The 13030-nt window shown below is 51.6% G+C and overlaps 1 protein-coding gene across 6 annotated transcripts in view; it reads right to left on the bottom strand.

Moving 5' to 3' along the window:
- The window catches only part of B4GALT1 (beta-1,4-galactosyltransferase 1), a 47043-nt gene that overhangs the window by 14851 nt on the left and 19162 nt on the right, over positions 1–13030 (bottom strand). For 3 of the 6 annotated variants that reach the window (XM_036330599.1, XM_036330598.1, XM_036330597.1), the window contains exon 2: positions 7455–7690. In XM_036330599.1, the coding sequence (XP_036186492.1) occupies positions 7455–7690 (236 nt within the window). Of the gene's footprint in view, positions 1–800; positions 878–1861; positions 2950–7454; positions 7691–13030 lie in introns of all 6 variants that reach the window. The other 3 variants (XR_004971246.1, XR_004971247.1, XR_004971245.1) reach the window with 2 other exon arrangements.

Here is a 13030-nt window from a genome sequence, read left to right as displayed (position 1 = left end):
TACTCTGCTAAAACACTCAGGTGCTATCTTTGATTTAGGCCACAGAAAGCCTTTGAAGATTTTAAACAAGGGTCACGTTTTGCAAGTCAAGGAAGGATTTGTGCCCCAACCCCCCCAATTGGAAGTGGTGATTCTTGGTGAGGTGGACACAGAGAATTTTTAAAGCCCAGCTCCGCAGGAGCCATTGCAGGATGTCGGTCTCTCTCCCTGGGCCAGCAGCACAGACTTTCTGCAGAAAAACACTTTAGAAAATAAAGGCTTCTCTCAGAAAACAATTTGGCCATTTACCTTAAGAACTATAAAAAGTTTAATTTTTTTTTTTAAACCCATAATCCTGTATCTGAAAACCGAGCCTAGAGAAACCTAAATGTAGAAACAAACTCAGAATAAGCTTTAGACTCGAAGATGTTCATTACAGTACTATTCACACTAGTGAGAAAGTGGAAATGGTCTAAATGCCTGCTAATACAGAAGAATGGCTAGGTTAATTATGGTAGAAATGCATGCTTCAACTACTATGAAGGCATGGAAAGTGATGATTATGAAGACCATGAAATAACATGGGAAGATGCTGATGACATGGAATTAAGGAAAAGCAGGATACAGAAGTATATACATATGGAGTATGAGCCCAACTGTGGCTTAATTTCAGGAAGGCAACGTCTCAGGCCTCTGTACAACAGGCTGGCATTTCCAAGCACGGCCCACAGGGCCCGAGGCCGGCACACGGCAGATTGCACGGCTTCCCCCTGACCATAGGGCCTGGGCTCTGGCTTGACTTGGGGGCGTGTGCACATTACCAGGGTGGGGTGGCAGCGGTGGCGTGGCGGTGGCGGCGGCAGCAGTCACAGCAGTGGTTAGGTCGGCGCTCCTCTCTCTAGGAGGTGGAGGGAACAGAAGAGGAGGTAGGTGGAGAGTAAGAAGCAGACCCCAGAAGGAAGCTCCTCCATCAGCGGGCTTGGCTACAAACAGAATTAACAAGGAAAGGAAAAGGGCCCCCACTAGAAGGAAAAAAAGAGAAAAGGTGGAAGCAGGGAGAGAGGTAAGGAAGAAAGGCAAGTGGCAAGGCTGCAAAGGGAAAGGAGCCCATTCTGACCACCCTTGTAGCTGGGCAAAGGCAAATCACTGTATGTGGCCACTCCTGGCCCTGAGGTTACGGGTGAGCAGAGAAAATGGCATTTTCCAGGGTGATGTCCAGGGAGACAATTCACCAGCCGTGTGAGTACCTGTGAGTGCTGCGACACGTTCCCCAGGAGGATGGAGTGAACCATGGACAGAGCGGGGGAACACAGCAAAGGAGACCCTGCACTCTGGGGCAGTGCACAGGGAGTGGTGGGACACAGACACTCCCAGTCCTCCCACAGCCCTCCCTGGTGTCAGGAAGCTCAAAGCAGGGGGTGCTGCAGGGCAGGATCAGCCCCGCCCTCCTGAGCTCCATTCCCGCCCACACCAATCTGGAGGCTGACTGCTTGGGCAGGGAATGGAAGGCAGGGATGGTGGATGGTAAAAGATGGTCAAGATAGACACCAAACCAATGGGGGCCCCAGGCCCAGGCAGCCATCCTCAGTCATGGGGCAGGCTCGTGAGTGTGCTTCACCCCCATTCACCTGGGCCTCATTTAGGAACCCGCTGCCTGGCCCTGGGACAGGATAAGCTGCTGAGGCACGGTGACAGACACTTTCACTCACTGAGGGTACAACGGGCTCTCTCCAAACCTGCCCACACTGGGTCCCAGACCAGTGGCCTGGAACCGTCTCACAACAATGCACAGATTGAAAAACTTCAAAGCCTGAAAAAGCTGGGCCTCCCCACCACCTTCCCCACCGTCCCCCACACCCCAGCCTCTCCGGCCAGGATTTACCTGTGAGCAGGATCATGGGCAAGCCTCACAGAGGGTTCTGAGGCTGTAGCTCCAAAGGCAAGGCCCACCCCCCCATGACCTGTGGGAATCACAGCATCACCAAGTGGGAGTGGAGCTGTTCCCCAGGGAGGGGAAGAGAGGCATTCCTTAGGCTGCATGCATCTCTGTCCAACCCCGGCTCCACCACCCAGCCATCAGGGACCCAAGCAAGCTACTTACCTTCCCAGCCTTCCCTCAGCAGAAACAATGAGGGTCGTTAGAGTAAAAATTCAAAGTGAGACCATGAAAGATGTTCAGTCCAAAGGACCATAAAGTTTTATGACCATCAACAACCGCAGGGTTGAAATGGATTCTCTCCATTTTCCCCAAGGGCTGTGTCCTCGGCCTGCTCTGGTCAGCAAGGAGCAGAGAACTCTGGGGAAAGGCCTGGGAGGGGCTGTGCAGATTCCCAAGGATCATGTCATGCCCTGGCCTGACTGAGAAAGGAGGCTTCACTTCCAGGCACAGTCCTCACAGGAGAACAGGGAGCAAGGGGTCCTGAGAGTGGGTGGAAGTACAGGGTAGGAGTCAAAGGGAACGGCTCCGTGCTCCAAACCCTGACCGAGCACACGGAGCCGGGTGGTCAGGGAGAGAGGCGGTCAGAACTGGGGGCTGGGAGTCCAGGAGCCGCCAGCTGGGTGAGCGCACACACAGCAATCACCCCTCCTCCCTCCTCTCGCTAGGATGTGCTAAGTGGCCTGGGAGGGCAGGGAGGGAGAGGTCAGCCCCACCTGGGGTTTCACAGAGCTAATAAGTATGGGGGGTGGGGAGGGATGGGAGGGACCTCAAATGGTGGCCAGAAAGAGAGCAGGTAGGGGAGGGAAGGCAGGCAAGCAGGGCAGGGGGGAAGGCATAAGCAAAGGCAACAGGGGAGCAGAGTGTGACTGGGTGAAGATGGAGAATCCAGGATGGCTGTGACACAACGGTGTGAGTGGAGCTTGAGGAGGAGGTGGCTGGAGGCAGGTCAGGGCTGGACTGCAGAGGGTCCTGGATGCTGACCTCAGGGCTTCAGACCCTGCAGACCCTTGCTTGCGGGCAGTAGGGAGGCACTGAAGGGTTTAAAGAAAGGGAAGGGTTTAAAGAAAGGGCCGGGCATGGTAGAACCAGAAAGATCTTGGGCAGCTGAGCGAGATCAGAGGTGCCAGGGGATATACAAAGGGAAGTGGAGAGACCAGTCAGTCCTGGGTGCTGGCTCCAGGGCAGAGGGCTGCCATGGTGATTACAAATCCACCTGGCCAGGTGGGCCTGCATTCCTCACCTGTGGTAACTTACTCCTGTGGCGGTTAATCCCACAAACATCCTGTATTTGTTTAGGGCTGGTGGTGCCAGGTGGCAACTTGTCTCCCCTTTATCTTGGGTGGTTTTAGAGTTTCCTTAAAGTATGAGGAAGTGCAGTATGCACCCCACCCACTCTGACACCTTGATGTCCACTCTGCACCACGGTTCCAGTGCTGGACCTTGGGGAGGACTTCTGTGCCTCAGAGCGGCACCCTTAGTTCCAACAGGCTGGCCGTGCCAGAACCCTAATGGGAGTCTCAGGCACTGGTGTGCTTGGGCAGAAGACCCGAGAACCAACAGCAATGCTTGTTCTCCGTGTTGACTGGTAAGCCCCCCACCCCTTATTGTGAGATGTAAGTTCTCATGGTGCCTGGAAGGGTGCATATGGGAGGCAACCAAAATGGGGTGGTTAATAAGCTTAATGTGGACAGGGGTAGGTGCCACAAAAGCCTGTGAAAGCTCACCCCCGTGTGTGGAGCTTGAGACACAACCCTGTTCTGAAGGAGCTGGTAGGCTGACGTGGTACCTACATCCCCTGAGATTCTGTTATCTGATGGTTCTGGGCTTTATGTCCTTATCTGCTCTCCTCTGACTCCCTGGAAGCCACACAAATGAGAGGGAGAGTTCCAACACTGGTCCTGAGTGACTGAGGGGGTGAAGCAGGAAGAGGAAGAGCAGTAAAGAGTTTATCACCTCGGTACTGATTAGAGAAAAAAGGCAGGAAGAAGGGGGGGTGAGGAGGAGAAACTCGTCATCGCAGTAATAACCAGTGTTACTGAGGGTTCACCAGGTGCCAGGTGCTTCACAGCCCGAGTGGGAAGTACTAAAACCCTACCCTCCCACCAACCAGGAAACGGAGGAACTGTGCTGAACTCAAATCGAAATACTCGCCCTAGCCGGGCCGGCTCAGTGGATAGAGCATCAGCCTGCGGACTGAAGTGTCCCAGGTTTGATTCCGGTCAAGGGCATATGTCCAGGTTGTGGGCTCGAACCCCAGTAGGGGCATGCAGGAGGCAGCCAGTCAGTGATTCTCTCTCATCATTGATGTTTCTCTCTCTCTCTCTCTCTCTCTCTCTCTCTCTCTCTCTCTTTCTCTCTCTCTCCCTTCCTCTCTGAAATCAATAAAAATGTTTAAAAAGAAATTTTTTTAAGAACTCATGCCGAAGGGCACTAGCTGGCCAGTGGCAGAGCCAGAACCCAGGCAGTCTGAGCTGGAGCTCACTCCCAGCCCTGGAGACCCGGCTTTGAGAAGAAACTCCTTAGGGAGGGGCTGAGTGGCCTCGAGGAGAGAGTTGCTGCCCGTGCAATGAGGGTACCAGGAACCGGGACAGGGTCTTGAGCTGCAGCCCTACAGTTACTTATGTGACTTCTACTTCCCTTCTCTGAGCCTCAGTTGCTTCATCCGTGAAACAGAGCAGACATTTTCACACTATCTGGCCTCAGCGGTTCAGGTAAATCCCAGCAAAGACTGAAGGGTAAGTTAGGGGGTGGAGGTTCTATTCTCTTTTTTTTTGAGGTTCTATTCTTAAAAACGTAAGAACCACTGGACTAGATGTCTCAGAGCCACCTCCTATTTTAAGCCTTCTGTTTCTCTAATCTTTTGGTGTTTTTTTCTTCTTTATCTTTTTTCTAATTTTTTTTCTTTTTTTCTTTCTCTCTAATCTTAATTGGGGTTGGGGATAAATGGTCAAAATGACAGTGGGGTGTCCGAGACAGGAAGACACTGAGAGGCTCAAATGACGCCTCTTTGCTCAAGAGTACATAAAGGTTGAAGCCTGATGCTACAAACTCCTTTCTGAACTCCCTTTCTTCCTCTAAAACAACTATAAAACAGAGAACACAAGAAGTTTCTAGGTTAAATTGGGGAGAGAGGGGGAATGATGCAGTGTTTCTCCTTGGCCTCTTTCAAAAGGCTTAGGTTTCTCCCCTGACTGGTGTGGTTCAGTTCTTTGTGGCATCATCCAGTACACTAAAAGGTTGCAGGTTAGATTCCCAGTTAGGGTGCGTATGGGAGGCAACTGAAGATGTCTGTGTCTGTCTGTTTGTCTGTCTCTCTCTCTCTCTCTCTCCTAGAAAGGCAGGGGGAAATTAAATTTCTCTTTAGACTTGGTTATCTCAAAATCAGATTGTATTTTTCCAAAGAAATAACTAGGGTGGAGCTGGAGCAGAAGAAAACAATTAACAAGAGGGAGAGGGAGAGGGAGAGAGAGAGGAAAGTTAACCCTTGGAAGAGAAGGAAAAGATGTAAAAGATGTAGAGGCTTCCCTGGTCAGTGTGGCTCAGTTGGTTGAGCATCTTCCCGTGCACCGAAAGGTTGCTGGTTCGATTCCCGGTCAGGGCATATGCTCAGGTTGAGGGTTCAATCCCCGGTAGGGATGGGTGCAGGAGGCAACTGATTGATGTTTCTCTCACATTTGTTTCTTAAACAAATACTTGGATTGAAGTGGCCTGGCATTTACTTGCTCTTGCTTACATCCTCCAACATTCTTCTACGGTAACTGACCCACAGCTATCACACTGATAGATTTTCTCAGGGCCCTGGTCCATGCCTCACTTGGCCAAGGGACTCAAAGAGCCCTGAGGGGTTTGCCCACAACCTGTCTCCCAATCTTGAGCCTCAGTTCCCTTGAAAAGCAGGTATCTGCTCCTTCCTGCCTGACAGACTCAGCTCCAACATCGGGCCCTGGAACCTCTGCTGCCTTCCTACCCAACAGTCGTCTCGCTCTCCAGGAACATGTAAGGCTGCTTTCTCCCTTAAAGTCCCCATTCTCTGGCCCCAGCTAAGATGACCATGTCTCCCTCCAGCCTTTAGAACCCAGTTTTTATCCTGGTTCTTCCAGACCATTGCTCTCCTTCCTGAGCTTCCAGAGCATTTGGGAGCCACCATCCAATCACGTGCTATTTGGGATTGTTAACAAATGGTTTCTGGAAGGGTCCACTTGCCAGAAGGGGGAATGGAAGCTTTGGGACAGGCAGAACTGGGGCCTTACACTCTTTAGAATCTCTCTGCAGCAACTGGTCCAGGACTATGCACAGTGGGCCTCAGAAATGCTTGAGGGACACACTGCTGGTTTCAGCTTCCCTTCTGGTCCAAGGGGAGCCACACAAAGCCCCTCAACTTTGATAGAAGTTGCCAACTTACTACCTCAAGCAGATTCAGAATTTATCTTGAAACGGACATTCGGCCTTTAGGAAATGGGCATACTCTGTCTCTTCAGATGAATGTCAATGAAATTTGGTATACAGATAAGTTAGATGTGTTATTGCACCTAGAAGGTTACAGTCTAAAGAGGTGAATTAAGTCTTCAAAATAAACTTGATATACCAAAGTTATACTTCTATCCTTCCTTCTTCCTTTAACATGTCTGTGTTCTTGCTCAGCCGGTGTGGCTCAGTGGTTGAGCGTCAACCTATGAACCAGGAGGTCACGGTTCGATTCCCAGTCAGGGCACATGCCCAGATTACGGGCTCACTCCCCAGTGTGGGGTGTGCAGGAGGCAGCTGGTCCATGATTCGCTCTCATCATTGATGTTTCTATCTCTCTCTCCCTTTCTGAAATCAATAAAAATATTTTTTAAAAGAAAAGAAAAAAACACACACAAAACTGCCTCGATGATTAATCTGATTTCTCCAGGTCATGGTGCTGCAGGCTGACATGCCTCCAACAGCTTCTTTAAGCTCAATACTCACATGGATCAGAGACACAGAGAGAAGCTCTTTTCTCAGACTCAGTCCAGGCCACATTATCTTCAGGGGACCACAAATAAAACTTCCCCAAACTTTTGCTGGGGCCTGGCATTCAGGCCTGAACTAAAAGCATTGTCTCTTGTGAGTACCTCAGAAACAGCAGTTCAACTGGGTAAATCTGAAGTTAACTAAAGGTCTGACTCCAAATGGGTATTTCTATTTTTTAAAAGGAAAACACACAGCTACCCAGAGACAGAAAATAGTCACTGCTTTATTTGGAGAGAATAAGAGTTGTTATTTTTCTCTCCATTTTGTTGGAAGGGGACTTCCAAAAAAAAAACCCCCAAACACACAAACAAAGCATCCCAGCAATTTCCTTGCCTAAAGAGTTACAGCAACAAGCAAGCCCACTGTATGGCATTTGGCCTATTTACACTAATGGAAATAAAGAGGGTGATAGTGATCGAGCTGTAAAAATCAGATACCAAGGAAATTATATCCTTTCCTTGCCCACCTCTTTACTCTCATATTTAGAGTGCGCACACACACACATACTTCCTCCCTGGCTCCCCCTTCCCAGACACCTCACCTGATTGATAACATAGATGCCGTAGTCCAACTGCTGACGCTGCAGGATTGGGTGCAAGTAATACAGCCAGTACTTGAGGTGCTCCTGCCGGTTGCGGAATGGAATAATGATGGCCACCTTGTGAGGAGAGATGCAGTCCTTCGGGGCGAAGCGACCACCCACCTTCACCTCGGGGTTCTGCTTCGCCAGAAGCGTCAGGTCCACGGGTACGTTGAACTCGATCAGCATGGGGCCGACTAAAGGGGTGGAGGAAGGATAAGTTAGCAGGCTGTGGGACTCGCTGCTTCACAGGGGGTGCCAGGTGGCCAGGCCGCAGGAGACAGCTCTTCCAGAGAGGCAGTGCGGCCATGGAAAAGGCATTCATGCCCAGCACTAGGTACCGTGTCCAGAACAAGAGTGACCAACCATCCCAGGAAACTCGTAGTCCCAGGCAAACCTGGATGGCGGGCCATCCTGCGAAGCACTCGCCTATGCAGGCCACACTCCCTTCAGACTCCGTGTTTCTCAACTGTAAAGTGGAAGCGGGACCATTTCTGCCCGGACCTCCAGGCAGGCTGCTGCATGGATCAGAGAGCAGGGAGGAGAAAGCACTTTCTCAGAAATCCCGAGGTTGAGACCTCGCTCTGCCACCTCCCAGTCAGTGTGGCTTTGGACAGGTTCTCTCTGAACTTAGCCTAGTTGAGGAAACGTGTGAGTGTGTGTGTGTGTGTGTGTGTGTGTGTGTGTGTAGAGGTCAGTGTTGAGAAAGCAGAAGGTAGCAACGAGTGGCATGAGTAACCCATGTCTCATGGGTTGATGCACAGATGAAACAAACTTGACGGGAAGGACTGGAGGAAAGGAGACCCCAGAGGAGACTGAGGGGCAAGAGAGAAGAAAACAGCTGGAAAGAACATCAAAGAACGCTTAGTAGAAGGGAGGGAATCCAGTCAGGGATGACCGCAAAGGTTCTGGCCTAGAAGAACGTGGCTCCAGATGAGAGAAATAAGTTAGTAGGAGAGCTCTTTGGCTTAGGTGAAAAACGGATGAGATGTGCATGGATGGTGGGTTTTTAGTTAGTGGTAAGTTAGGAGCAGAGGGAAAGGCCAAGGCCAAGATCCAGATACAGGCATGGCAGCTCTTGTCTCCTAAACACAAACAGGTGGCGCTACGAGAAGGCTGCTGGGAACTGTCCCTCACGCAGCACGGACGGTGAGGGCAGAAGAAAGGTGACTGGCCCAGGGACACATAGGGAATTGGGGACTGAGTCATGACTTCAACCTAGGCCCCCAGTAATCTCTGTAGGACAAACTTTCTCAAAGAGGGTTCCACGAAACACTAATCCTAGCAGGATGCTTAACAGAAGAACATGTTCCCTGGTTAAATGAGGGCAGGAGCCCTACCCAATAAATCCTGCTCTGGAAAGTCAGGATGTACACCAAAGGCTCTGAGAAGGTGTGCAATCAAAAAACCTTCTTCACTTTATTTAACTCACCATCTCCCAAATGTACTGGGCCACAGAATCATTTTACCGGGGGACACAGTTTGAGAACTGATACTCTAGTGCAGAGGTCCTCAAACTTTTTAAACAGGGGGCCAGTTCACTGTCCCTCAGACATTCCACACATGCGCACTGCGGGCCTGGGACGAGTCGGCTGCTAAGCAGGACAGGCAGCGGCTGCAAAAACATCCGGCGGGCCGGATAAATGTTTTCGGCGGGCTGCATGTGGCCCGCGCGGGCCGTAGTTTGAGGACCCCTGCTCTAGTGTAACCAGCTTCCCCTGTGAAGCAAACTAGTCATAAGCACAAAGGAACAGAGGTGAGAACACTGACCACAAACTCAGAGCAAGTTCATCTGAAACATGCCAGTGAGAACCAGTGTGCACCCTCTGCCACTTTGTTTATCAATAATATGTGGCTCTCTGAGCACCCGTCCCCAGAGATCACCACCCTCCTGAAATGAGACAACCGGAGAAAAGCAAGCTGTGACTCTTGCTCCTCCTGCCTGTTCACAGGTGCGAACTCGCCGTCTCCTCTCCTTCTCCCCTCCCCCGCACCTCCAGTACACCACTCGCGTTCCCTCCCTCCAGTGCTGACCCAGCTCCATCACCACCGGACCTGTTCCCATTCATTTTCTTGAGACACAGCTCTGATCATTACCTTCCCACTAAAAACCTCCCATGGTTCTAAGGCCGTGTTGCCTTGGACAAGGCAAGGCTTGGCAATAAGGCCCTTCAGTCTCAGCTCTACCTCCCTCCCCATTCTTATAAACCAGGCCTATGACTGCACTTTTCTCTTTGCCAGAAATGCCCTTCCCTCTTTCCTCTAATGGCAAACTTTGCATGGAGAGACAGGCCAGAATCTTAAAAGCAAAGTCCCAATCTTGCCTTGTCCTTTCCCTTTCTTCATTACCACATAGCTCAGAGAGCAGATCCCCGGGGGTGAGGAAGGGGACCCTCAGGGTTCCAAAGCCCTGTTGCCTCCTGGGCCATGTACCTACCTCTCTGGAGGGGCAGGGGCCTCACAGATCAGTCCCTCACTGGGCTGTTGGCTGACCCAGCTTCCATATCCTAGGGTGCCCTCAGGTGAGTATTGGCTTTATACTTTAGGACTAAGTAAGGGGATGCCTGGACCAGCTTTCCCCAAACCTATCATCAGGATCACCTGAGGCAATTTGTAAAAAATATGGACTCTCAGGCCCTTCCCCTAGAGAGCCTGAACTGGGGAGATCTTGGGAAGGACCTAGGTGAATAATTAATAAGGAGCCTAGGTCAGTGGTCGGCAAACTCATTAGTCAACAGAGCCAAATATCAACAGTACAACGACTGAAATTTCTTTTGAGAGCCAAATTTTTTAAACTTAAACTATATAGGTAGGTACATTGTTATTAACTTAATTAGGGTACTCCTAAGGCTTAGGAAGAGCCACACTCAAGGGGCCAAAGAGCCGCATGTGGTTCGTGAGCCGCAGTTTGCCGACCACGGGCCTAGGTGATTCTGGTCCTGTTTTTTTTTTTTGTTAATCCTCACCCAAGGATACTTTTCCATTGCTTTTTAGAGAGAATGTAAGGAGGAGAAGAGACAGAGAGAGAGAGAGAGAGAGAGAAACACTGATGTGAGAGAGACACATGGACTGGTTGCCTCCCACAACCCAGGTACATGCCCCTCACTAGAAACGAACTCGGGACCCTTCAGTCTGCGGGCCAGTGCTCTATCCACTGAGCCAACCAGCTAGGGCAGAGCCTAGGTGACTCTGTCTGGGCAAGCTGGGCAATGGGGAGAGGAACCTCCCATCTTCACAAGTCTTGGGGCTTGCAGGCAAGGAGGGTCCTCAGGGTCTCCTACAACTCACAGGTCATAGAGGCAGCCCTTCCCAACGGGGTCCAGAGGCCTCAACTGCTTGACTCCCCGGCCCCGGGCAAAGCCTTCTGGGAGGCTCTGCTGCATGTTTGTGAAAAACATGAAAAAGATCTGTCACCGGGCTCTTCTCACTTCAGAGGGCCCCACAACATCTGCAAAGCCTTTGCACCTTTCCTTCTCAAGATGCTACTAAACATAACCCCATTTTCAGGAACCCAAGTGCATCTGGACTGTCACCTACCACCTTACTCACACTTTCGGAAACCAGCCCAGAAGACAGGAATCCACACTTGGTCTGCCCAGCCCCCTAAAGCAGACACCTGCAGGCTGGTCTTAGTTTTGCTCCTTCAGGAGTTCCAGAAAGGTGGTCCTGTGGTTTCCTGGAGAGGGGAGAGGACGCCTGGGCCCTGGTGTAGCTCCATCGGTGACTTGCTGGATGATCTATCTTTGGGCAAGTAGGTCTGCACTCAGGATACTGGCTTCCCCTTTGTAAATTGCAGGGACCAGAACTCAACCTGCTCCAGAAGACTCCACTCCCACTGGCTCCTCCAAGGGCTCATGTGGAGCTTTATCACTGAACAGCCTCTTCTCACTCTTTGCACCCTTCTCACAACCCCCATCGTCTCTAACACATTGAAGGCACACTGACCCCTAGATCCTGCCTTCCCTGCCCAATCTGGCAATTCTTTCCCCACCTTCTCTCTGTGAAGCCTCCACAGCTCTGAGAATCCCGCAGATCTCACCTCTGAGAGTGGATAGCACTTGGCAGTCAGTGGCAGCCCCAGACCTTGGGTCCAGTGCCAGCCAGGAGGCCTCCGGTAATGTCCGGCACATCTCCTGCCGCCCACAGGAGCTGTCCTCTGCTGCACCCCTGGCTCAGTCCCAGTGAGAAAATTCATAGAGCTCAGACTCCAGGGGGCAGCGACCAGCTCTGCCCAGACCCTTGCAGACCTGGGGCCGGGTCTCAGAGCCACGGCTGGAGGCCTCAGGGAGAGGCGAGGGGAAGAAACCAAGGGCTGAAGGCTTCATGACAGTCCTCATGCTAAGCCAAGGCTCCCTTGCTGTGAGGCGCACGGCGTGTGCTACCACAGGCCCTCGGCCCTGCTGGGCTGGCTTGTGTGTTTTCTTGGCTCTGGGAGCTGGGAGGCAGGGTTACGTCAGCAGATGAGCAGATGTGAGCCTGTCCTCGGCTCCCCCAGCTAAAGCCCTGCCACGTGGGCTTCCCAGTTGGGAGTCCGGGTCATGGCCTTGCGTGTAAGTCACTCAATAACTTCAATGTGTGAGCTCAACTCTGACAAATTCCACTGCTCCCTTGCTCGGCACAGCAAGCCCTGCAAATCGAGAGCCAGCCCAGCGTAGACTCCTTGCCTCACTTTCACGTTCGCTGAACCACTAGAGTTCCTCAAGCTCCTCAGGCCAATCAGCCCCTGCTCCAGATGCCCAAAATACCCTTGACACCCCATTGAGCCCTGCAGGATGAGAGCTCCCTGCTTGCTCCCTCATCTCTGTGAGGGCAGGGGTTGTATGCCATGCCATTCCTTTTTATACTTGGGACAGTTACTGGCAGAGCAGCATGCACAAACATGTGTTTATCCACACAGCACAAGTTCAACTACAAGTTAAGAAGCAGAGCTAACAGAGCAGGGAACCATTTTGCCTTTAATGTTTGAGAATGCAGAGTATCCTAATACACATGTACAACCAAGGCAACCAAGGGCAAAAACACTCCCCATTCTGGGTTCGTAAGATGCCTTTGGTTCCAGGCATAGCACCCGATCTGTGATTGATGGGCACATCCCCTCAATCCTATATAATAAAAGCCTAATATGCAAATCGACCCAACAGCCGAATGACAGGTCACTATGGCTCACACTGATCACCGGGGGCAGATGCTCAACACAAGAGCTGCCCCCTGGTGGTCAGTGCACTCCCACAGGGAGCACCACTCAGCCAGAAGCCAGGCTCACGGCTGGCAAGTGCAGTGGCAGTGGTGGGAGCCTCTCCCACCTCCGCGGCAGCACTAAGGAGCAGTGAGCCAAGCCGGTAAGGAGCAGCGAGGAGGTGGGGGATAAGGAGTGAGGGGTCCCGGACTGTGAGAGGGTGCAGGCCGGGCAGAGGGACACCCGCCCCCCCCCTCAATGCACAAATTTCGTGCACTGGGCCTCTAGTGTTAAAATAAGTTTCCTGCAGGTTCTAGGCCTATAATTCAAAACTTTGTGGCAGTGGACAGCCTAATGAAAA

The sequence above is a fragment of the Myotis myotis genome, unplaced genomic scaffold (genome assembly GCF_014108235.1).
Source record: "Myotis myotis isolate mMyoMyo1 unplaced genomic scaffold, mMyoMyo1.p scaffold_m19_p_12, whole genome shotgun sequence".
Lineage (NCBI taxonomy): Eukaryota > Metazoa > Chordata > Mammalia > Chiroptera > Vespertilionidae > Myotis > Myotis myotis.
This window is presented reverse-complemented; position numbering and strand designations above follow the sequence as displayed.